Source organism: Charadrius vociferus, unplaced genomic scaffold, assembly GCF_000708025.1.
Source record: "Charadrius vociferus isolate BGI_N301 unplaced genomic scaffold, ASM70802v2 scaffold649, whole genome shotgun sequence".
NCBI lineage: Eukaryota > Metazoa > Chordata > Aves > Charadriiformes > Charadriidae > Charadrius > Charadrius vociferus.
In genome coordinates this window covers 586,681-597,517 of record NW_009650124.1, presented here as the reverse complement: position 1 = coordinate 597,517, position 10,837 = coordinate 586,681, and the positions used below count along the sequence as shown (strand labels likewise).

The following is a 10,837-nucleotide window of genomic DNA, read 5'->3' as shown; positions in this document are numbered from 1 at the left end:
GGCTAAGGCTATAAATTGGTACTGTTTCATTTATAAATATTCACTTTATTTCTATTCTCTTCTAAAAAATGTGTTAAGGAAAAAGGTGGCCAGAAGGATTACACATGTTGCAAATTGTAATTTGGTTGTTAGGCTGTAAAAACCAAACACGTAAGTGAAGTTGAGCACAGTGTAAGAAAAAGCCAGTTTTTAATTAACAACTTATTTACAAGTTCATAAAAGCAACTGAACTGGAGTAGATGGTTCTGTGTTTGTCACCAATATTTTATTGTAACTGGTAACTTTCACGCTTTATAGTAGAAGAACAAAAAGAAAATAAATTTCACTATATACAGCCTTTGTACAGGCTACTTGACTATACACAAGGCATAGTGATCATAACACAACCTAATCTTCATAATAATTTGTGCACAAAAAGACACCAATCAGACATTATGTGAACATTACAGTGAAATGACATCACAAGTCCAGTGAAAATTCAGCATAATACAAAACATATTGATCTACTGCAAATGACATCCTTTCAACCAATAAGCCTTTATTCAGTAGTAACTTAACCAGAGTCTGATGCAGAGATTTGTTGTGTAGTTATAAGTCTTTTAAGTGAAGCAACCTCTGCAGATAAGTTTGCTATGCCCTGCTTCAGATACAGGTTCTCTGACTCAGAGACATTGTAGATATTGTCTTTTATTTCAACAACTCCAGTTTTGCAACTACTCTGAATTTTTACATTGAGTTCCTTCTGATGCCAGAGTTCTGGTTTAAGTGACCAGTCTTGGATATTAGTCACTTGAACCGAGAAAGGAGTGTGAGAAGAATGCACCAAGTTTTGTGCACCATGTTTTTCAAGCTCAAAATGTCTTTTTGAGGACATGTCAATGGGTGATGACAATTTCTGTGTTGCATCATAGTCATTATCCATTGCTTCCACTTTAACTTGCATGGCTTTGGCTTTAATTCGAAGCTTGTGAGGCAAAGCTGAAGAATTCACTTCTGGGACTTTAACTGTTGCATGAACATTTTTATGTTCAACTGGGGAATGGATTGGACCCTTAGGAACCTGCTGTTCATCTTCTCCATCAGATGACTTTCCAACTACACCATCATCAGTTTCTGACGTTCTGGGGGAATTACTGGATGACCTATTAACTTGCAAGAGAGGAGGAGAATGTGAGTACACATTAAAGGTAGCCCCCATGTAGTTTGGATATATGGATGCTTTATATGAACCCCTGTCATCTCTTGTCTCTCTCTCCAATTCCATGGGCTCCTGTTTTATAATCTGGAACTTATTTTCGGGACTTCTGCAGTTGCTTTGTATACGACTTGGTTGAGTATGCTCTACAGATGATATTTCAGACACATCGGACATTGAGCTTTGAGGAGAATGTTTAATGACAGAAATACAACTGCTACCAACTATAGACGGCTCATGTTCATCTACAAATGAGTTAATATTTGATTTGGAACTCTGATAGTCTTGGAAATACACAGTTGTTGAGCTACTAAGTTTCTGTATCTCTTGGGCATAGGCTGCAGAACTAATTAAACCAAACTTTAGCTTCAACGAAAGCAGCTCCGCCTTCAAAGTGGCATTCTCCTCTCCCAGTGCAATTAGTTTGTTCTCTAAGACAAGGTCATTCAGTCGTCGTTTTTCACGAGATCTTTTCGCAGCTTCATTATTTTTCCGCCTTTTCTCCCAATACATAGCATCTTTCTTTTCATCTGGAATGAATTCTCGCTTTCTCCGGCAAGCTGAAGATTTGCTTTTTCCACTACTTGCTTCAGTAAGTAGTATATCTTCATTTGTAGATAATTCTTCAGACACTTCTGATAAAGTAGACTTAAGTACCATGATTTTGTCCACATTGCTACTTGTGTCAACAGGTCCGTGTTCCTTTTTAAGGGTCTGCATTTTTCTCAGCTGCATCAGAAACAATTTGTAGTAGATCTACAACAAGCAACAGAGCAAGCTATTTCCCCTGTACTTCTCACGCCACAACAACTTGACAAATACAGTAATTTTAAATCCACACACATTCTTCCTTTTCTTTCATGTTCTCAGACAGAAGTGCCTAGAACCAATTTTCTTGGCAGAGGCAATGGGAATCTTCTTAAAAACCTGGAATAAATACAGAATTTGATTACTATTTAGGAATTACTGGTTCAGGACATGCAAAAGTAGCTTTTGATAAAAAGCTTAGACTAGAATTTGCTTCATTAAACCTGCTGTAATATAAAGACAGCTCAACACTGAAACAACTGATATTCTAAGCTTTATGATACCTAGGTAGCAAATTTGCTTCCAAAACAAATACAATAAGATCCAAGGAAAAATCAATAAAAAAAAAATATTTTGAGTTTTGATCCTATAGTAGTGTTGTCACAGAACTTTCCATGATATCACTGGCCGCCCTAAACCTCCAACACTTAACACTGCAGGACACCAGGCATGCTGATGTGCAGCACTGGAAAGTATCTTGTTCTTCCACATTAAAGCATCTCTTCTGAAAACAGCTGTGATGTTTGACTAAGAAATGCTATATATTTGGGTGCTTTGTGGATTTAAAATAACATAAGCTGATTTAGAGCAGCTGAAGTGCTTTCTGTTGTCTGAAATAACACCACTATCCATTAAAGCTATTAAAGATTTAATTATTTGGTTTGTATCCTACAGAAAAAAAATAGAGATATATATCTATATACAAACACTTATACACACACACACTTGGAATTTTAAAATGTCTTTTTGATCAATTCAAACTAGTAAATGCACACACATAATTTGGGTAAATACCTAACTATTAAAAATATCAAGAAGAAAAAAAATGTATTATGTATTTTTTTCTTGTCTCTTACAAAGAAAACTTTAAAATCAGTATTGAAAAATATATTGGAGAAATAACAGTTAATAATTTGCATTTGAAAAATAGTCTTATTACATCAAAGTAAAGTTTAATACTATTGAGGCATGTGCACCTTTACAAAAGTGTTTGCATTAAAGTGGAAGTTTAGATCTAAAAGTCTTACCATTAACAAAGGAAAACTAGCTTAACCTTTAGCTTCAGACATTTTAATCATTAATATTGAACTTGGTATTTAAATTGGACTTGGTTTTATTTAGCCCCTATTAATGCAAAAAACACTTTATTCTCATAAAATCATTTAGCCTTGATCTGAGATACAGTGTCTCAATATCTCATTTTCCAAAGTCAGTCATGTTCCTGGTAAAATAAATGTAGAATGCCAAGAGCTTTTATAGAACTGACTATCGAGTCAGCAATGATTCTTGCCTGTAAAACAAACAAAAAAATCAGCCACTTCAGATTAATGTCACTATTTATTTGGAACGTTTTTACAATGACTAATGAAACTAATTTTAACATTATCAGCTGGGAAAGTTATAAAAGAATTAATGAATTGTATTCTGCCAGTTTCTCTTGTCTTTTCCAGAAGGCAGAGGAGTGAGTGATGTAATAACAATTAAGCAGGGTCATAAAGACTCAGGTTTCAAGCTGGGTTCTGTTCCATCAAACCATGCCAACTCTTCTGTCGTAAAAAATTAACACATTTAATAGAACAGCTAAGTAGAAATTCCTAAAATCCATGGTTAATTACTGACGTGTAACTATTTGTCTTTGATAATACAGCCTTAATGGAAAATAGTTAGAAGCCAGGCACACCAAAGACAAAATCTAACATTTTAGTGCAAAAGCAGCACTACAAATTGCCATGTTTGTAAAGGAAAAATGTACCTCCAATATACAAGCAATTACATAGTTAGATCCTGATCCAAAATTCAAACTGGAGCCAAAGGGAGTTTTCCGTCAAGTTAAATAGGGGCTGGATCAGGTTTAAAAACAAAAATAAGCCCCACAACTAAGCAACACCAGTTTGTCCAAACATTCAGTACAATTTGATTGGCTGAAGAAGCTGTATGTAATCAATGGTTTAATTAATATACATACCATTTTAAATCTAGTGCACTTAAAAAAAATTAAATCATTGTTGAACACAAAAATTTAAAAATAAAAAAGACAAGACCTGAATTTTTGTGGCATTTGTAGAGCATTCAGTGCCTGTAACATGACTTTACATTAAAAGAAGAATAATACTGGAGTTTTATTTCATTATCCTATAGCATTGGGAACACACAGCTATTGATCCATAATTGTCTTGGTATACTACAATCACTGTATTCACTTGCATCATTAACAACTTCTGCGTTTCTGAGGAAATGTGTACACCTTCTATGGCACACAGCAGGAAGCAGTGTAGCATGTACTGAATCATCACTTGTCTCAGGATGCATCTCACCCAACTCTCACTGAAGTCAAAAGGCTTCAAAACAACTTTTGTGAAATTTCAGGGCCTTACCAATAGAGGTCTTACTGAATTTAACAGTATTAGAGAGCTACACTAAAACCCAAATAAGAATATTTATTGTCTTAGAAAAAGGTTACTAATATGCATACGTTATTATTTTCTATATATTTATTTGCCATATACCCTGGAACATCTACGCTTACTTGAAACAGTAGCAACAGCAAGGAAGTACTTATAAACATAGGATTTGTGCATATTTTAGAAGAATGAAACTATACATACACATATTTAATACAACATTTTTTTCCTTCTTGTATTCCAATCTTCCTTTTCCACACAACATAGAAGTAGTATCTTTAGTCCGAAACAAAACTGTTTCACAATAAGAACTATGACTTTGTGTCTATCTGTATAGTCTCCAGCTCAAAGTGATCCCACTTTGGTGTTTTTGCAACACTGCAATCTAGCAAAAGTACTACTAATGATAATAATAATGATTAGCAAAAAGTTATTGGTTTACATTCATTTAGGAAAAAAACAAAACACCTAGACTAATGGCATATAGTTCATCAGTATGATCGTCTATGTATCTGTAAAAACTCAACTGCATGTCCTAACATAATCTGCAGCCCAACACCAGCATTGAGCTGTGCTTAACAACCCAACCACCTGTGGAGTTCATGTCCCTTGTTCCATGGGACTTCTGCAGTTTGGGCCATTCCAGCATACAATCTGCTCTCTGTAGCACTGATAACTTCTGTTTTGGCCAGTCTCCCTGGTGTACTCATTGATGGCACAAATAGACAGAACATAAGTAGCATACAAGTCCACAGCAAATTTGAAGAGTGTATCAAAACGACCATGTTTTTGCATGCAGTATTCAACTTTGCTCTCTACCAGAGTCCATCAGTAAAGCTGTCAAGACAGACATGTAACCCAGTGACATAGTCTTACTGGTTTGCTATTTATGTAGTTCTAATGCCATTACTCTATTGAACTAACAAAACAACAATAAATCTTTAGCTCTTTCTACATCTTCCTTGAGCACTTTTATCATGGTAAGTGGAATTCCTGCTTTACAAACAGGAGTTCCCAATGCTGAGTCTGTGAACAAATTAAATTCCATCTGACAATAATGGCAAAATGCCTTCAATGAAACTAGACATTTCTCTTCACTTGCATTTTATAATTCCACTGGAAAACATGAGTATTTACACATAAATTAATGAACTGTAATGATTCCTCTGACTATATTTCAAATTCCAATGTTTTCCCTTATGATTAATTTTTCAATTGCTTTATCACTCCCTCATAAAGTGTTATAAAACCAACATTTAATACTGCCTTACATTAGTCACTGTTAAAGATTTTTTTTTTTTTGGTTGGTTGATGTTAATGGCATTGAGTGCCAATTCAACAATGTAATGACACTCGACCCTATTAACTTAATTACAGACCCAGTCTTGCTCCCACAGCAATTTTACCATTGCCTTCAATAGAAGCAGGATACAATCCTAGATCCAAGTATTAATGAGACTTGTACAGAACTCATGCTATTGAAGCAAGAATTTATGTATGCAGGAATCATGAAAAGTTAATTTATCCATGGACTTCAAAAAACACTTCAGTAATCTGATTGCGTGAAAATAGTACATTAAGGATCTGATCCTGGGGATTTGTGTATTCACATTGTAATAACTGAAATGTTTCAAAAGGTTGAAAGACAGGGCCACAATCTTTCCTCTCTCTCTTCTGTGTAATTTAATTACATAAGTCATTTCTGCTGTAGAGAAGGCACGTGGGCCTCCCCATCTACGTATGTTTCCCCACAGAGTAAGTGTATATTATTTGTATTTAGCAAAATAATTCATGCCATCTCCTTGCATAATTTTTCAAACATATCCTGGAATGAGATAACTAATTGTTTAATTCTATTGCTCTAAGATTTTGATAGTGATTCTGTAAAACTAAATTAAATCAAATTTCTAGCAATTGGATGCTCAAACACAATTTGCTTTTATATCACAATGAGTTGCAAAAATTTCTCTCTCAGTCCTTCAAAAGTGGAAGACAATAACAGCTAAGTACAAATTCTTGTTTAAAAAAAAAAAAAGAAAGCACATGCCTCTATCACCATCACCACTATATGGCAAACCACAGAAAAACAATAAAAGCTTGTATTAATGCGCATCTATGCATAATTTTTAGCTGTTGTTGTCCAAGTTTTGCATAGGTATCATCAGTTATATTACTGCTACTGTTCTGTCACAGGCTATCTATTTTGAAAAATTTCTGCATACCAGAAGAGCTGGTATAGAACCTGCTCATAGAGATCAAAATGACCAGCTTGCATTCCAGACTTTGGGAAGCTGAAAAATATAGTTTATACTTTATCTTCAAGGTGTTTTAAAAAACTTGCTACCTGTCTTGAGACTTTTATGAGGTGCAGAAAAAATATCCTCATGTATCAGGATATCATCCTGCACGTGCAGGACAGGAGGCTGATTTTAAGCTTAGGTAGTGAATCCACAGCCTGCCTTAATACTGCTGAAAAACTTTGGAGCCACTTCACCCCTACTGCTCTTCACAGACAAAAATTGTGCTATGAAATTCTGCATCTCTTAGCTCTTATCATAATTCAGAAATCCTCTCCAACAGAGGATGTGGCCCCATTCCAAACTCCACTGAAATCCTTCAACATACATTTTTTGCATTTATCTAGCACCATTAGTAAAATTATGTTCCTGTTGAAGAAAAGCTTTAATGCTGGCTCCACTGGAAGAGCGATATTATCACTAAGATGGATTTGAGGGCGAGAGGTTCTAAGCAGTGTAGAGCAAATGAAGTTCAAACTTTCTGGAAAAAACTAGATGACTGCATTTTATGCTCTGATAGACAGGTTATCCACAGTCACAAAGGGGAAAAGCATTTACAATACAAATGTTACCACCAATTACTGCCATTATTATAGTTGCCCTCAGAGAGGCCATGACTCCATTACAACAGCATGGAGCAACACAGAACCATTGCTCCTATACACAGTTCCCTTTTCGTACAACTTCATGGGTATCTTAAGTGCTTACGGTTTCAGGATCAACATGTAATTAGGTCAGTGGAACACTGATGATGATAGCTTTGTACAAGATGACCCATTTTTGCTAAAATGTTGATCATCTTATTGAAACAAGAAAACGGGACATGTCTACACAATATAGTCCATTGGAAACATCAAAAATCATTCATTACGACACTTTTCAATCAAAACCAAAAAAAAATTAGTAAGATCATCATGGAACTTGAAACACTATTGCACTTTCATATTACCCACCTCCAAGCTGTATGCAGAAAGTTGATGTCATATGTAATTTTTATAAAAGGCTTTCATTGTTAGGAAAATTACTTAAGTTACTGTTTATCTTAATAACTACAAATTAACTCATTAAAGTACAGCCTGCTTCCCAAAGGTAAATTATACAAATAGTTATTATTTGGAGAGCACAAAACATATGTTAAAGGTAGCTGTTGCTCAAATAGGTTGGTCAAGGTTAATAGGTGCAAATTTGACCTATATTTTCTTCCATTTCCTTAGGAAGAGAGTACAATTCTATCAGTTCTGTTCAATTTTTCCAAAACAAGCTGTTTACTGATGTCATTTGGGGGGTGGGGGGAACAAAATCTAACATTACTCAAAGTGCCAGGAAAAACTTTAAAATGGAGAAGCAAAGGAAATGTGTCTATAACTTGCATAAATATTTAAGTACATACATATATAATATATATAGTATAGGTATATAAATCATGCCATTTTAAATATAACATCACATTCCAGTATTTTTAATAAAACCCCAATAGTAACAATGGTTTCAGTACTATGACACTATGCTTCTCATTTCAATAGCTACTTGACAGCAGGAAAAACTAGACTGCAAAAAGCTACAACTGAAGAATAACAAAGTTTGGAAAAATGCTCTCAGCTTTCCCCTAGTTTTATTAAAAAAAAAAACCCAAACCAAAATCAAATATTAGTTATTCTGACAACAAATGGTTTTATATTATTGAACTGTGTTCTTAATATGCTAAGAGTGGACCAGACCTTCAGCTGACCTAAATTTATATAGCGCTATTTAAAGGCAGCAGAATTATGTCAATTAATCCCAGCTGATGCTCTAAACATGCATCTTGTTATATAACAACTGAAGTACAAATATCTAAAACAAACACTGCCTGTAAAACCTTGGTATCTACCACTCATTGCAAATGCATCAGAGAAATAGCAATCTTTAGAGCACCAATTCCATAAGATGGCCCAGGCAGGAAGACCACTGCCCATGCTAAGCACCATTTTCTTTATTGGGTTGCATTCCACTTGTAAAAGGATGTCTTGTAGCACTGGTACCTATACTGCTATGCAGCCCCCTCTGTGGCAAAAAAATGGTTAATTATTCAAACACTTCAGGGCAGACTGAAAAATTACGCTGAGGTGGAGCAACTCAAGAAAGGGAAAAAAACTCCTATCCTAAATAGGCATTCCTTCTGATAGGAGATAGGTTTGTGTAATATCTGTCACCAGATTTAGTCTCATAGTAGGCTAATTTAGACACAGATCAATTCAATATGTTAATTAGGAAAAAACGGGGTATCTAAGGAGGTCTTAATAATTCATCTCAGATCTACCTTTTAATACAAGTTTTTAAGAACATTGTTTCTATTGCATTTTGAGTCAAGTCCAAGTATGCCCTTGCTTACACAATCTTATTTTTGACAGTCATGCTTAACATCAGTATTAGACAGTTACATGTACCATGTTTAAAAAACAAAAAAATATCATTTTTTGTTATTATTTTCAAACACTAAAATACTGTAACACGGAAATCAGCTGTCATTTTCTTTTAGAACGGGCTGCAGGAATTGGCTATCTATTTGCATTTTTTTTCTATTACATATCCTAAGCACATTTATATCTCATAACTGGCTGTAATGATCATGGCAAGGTCACCTAGAAGAGTCAATTAAGCTGATGAGTCAGATACATTGCTTAACAGTGTGTAATAAGACTCAAACAGAGGCTTTTATTGTTCATATTATTGCGTCATAGTGATGTTATAACAGCAGCGAGATTGCTGTCTGGAAAAAACTATTGCATAAGGATAGTTTGCATAACTATTTGTTAAAATAAGTCAATTTAAAATTAGCTAAAGGTTTATTTTATTTATGAGTTTTATTTCAAGATAAAGGATTGAAAAAAGCAGCCTGGTACCAATATCTTCCACAGAGTCTAAATAGACTTTACTGCAAAGGAAAGATTGTCTGTATGTGCTACAAATTTCAGCCAAAGCATGGCAAATACTGCTCCTTCTTAGGATGAAATAAGCTGTGAGGAGGTCATGTGAGTTCATTTTGCTCATAGGAGGACTCTAAGCTCTTTTTTTTTTTTTTCACCTTTCAGATCAGTTCCTTACACACACACACAAAAAAAAAAAAAAAGGCCCACAGCAGAAACTTGAGGCTTTGAAGTCAAATCCAGGAAGCTGGATATTTTAAAAGCTAGTTAAGAGTCCTTTGGAGAATACAAGTTAAAAATATAAAGTAAATAAAAATGGAAAGCAGATCATTCTAAAGAGTGTTAGCACTTCAATAGTCAAAGATATCTTTATAAAAGTTCTCATGTTAACAATAACTGTTAGTGCCAATGATATTAAGGATCTTTATTCAGTAAGCCTTGAACTCGTTGATTTAAATCAAGTCTTTGGGCAAAACCGCGAATCTTTATTCATTCAAGTTTCCCATCAAAGTCAACATTTTGATTGAATGAGGACTGTGAAAGTGATGCACATAGCAATATTTTAAACAAGGCTCTAGACTGAATTAATTACTGAGGAGGGCAAAGACGACTCAAAGTAGGTTACATACACAGGAGTGAACACAATGAAACTGAGTGCAATCATCCAAGTTACAAGGACAAGGGAAAAAAAAAAAAAAAAGGTTGTTTTTAACACAACAGTTAACTCCAAGACAGCTTCATGGTCAAAGCTGTACTTGACCCCAAGAATCAAGGAGCAGAAAAGTTCATGCATGCTATCAAGAATATCACATTTTTAAAATACGTTGCTGCTACTACCCGTGGCAGGTAAGACAGTGGTTGTGGTGCTCACATTTGGACTCTGGAGGTTTTGGTCACAAACACAGTGATGATGGTTTCATCTACTTAGAGGACCGTTTTAGTCACACACAAAAATCACCTCTTCCTGAAAGCCAAGTTATCACCAGCGAGTTTCAAGCTATGATTCCGTCAAGGACAGAGCACAAGCTGACCCCAGAGTACGGGACGTCCAGCCGCGGCTTTTGCCACTGCAACGCCGAAGTGACTTGGCAAAATAACAGAATTGGGCAATGGCCATTTTTTTGTTGTTGCTGTTGCTGTTCGTTACGTAAGGAAAAAGCCGAAAATACCCGGTTGGTGAGAGTGGGGGTGTGTTAGGCTATCTCATGCCTACCTGCGCCCCTTTGTCTG

The 10,837-nt window shown here is 35.2% G+C and overlaps 1 protein-coding gene across 1 annotated transcript in view; it reads right to left on the bottom strand.

Annotated features, from left to right (window-relative positions):
* Positions 1-248: 248 nt before the first annotated feature.
* The window catches only part of NFIL3 (nuclear factor, interleukin 3 regulated), an 11,494-nt gene continuing 905 nt past the window's right edge, over positions 249-10,837 (bottom strand). The window contains exon 2 of the mRNA XM_009892387.1: positions 249-2,122. Within this exon, the coding sequence (XP_009890689.1) occupies positions 554-1,930 (1,377 nt within the window). The 5' untranslated portion in view covers positions 1,931-2,122 and the 3' untranslated portion in view covers positions 249-553. The remainder of the gene's footprint in view (positions 2,123-10,837) is intronic.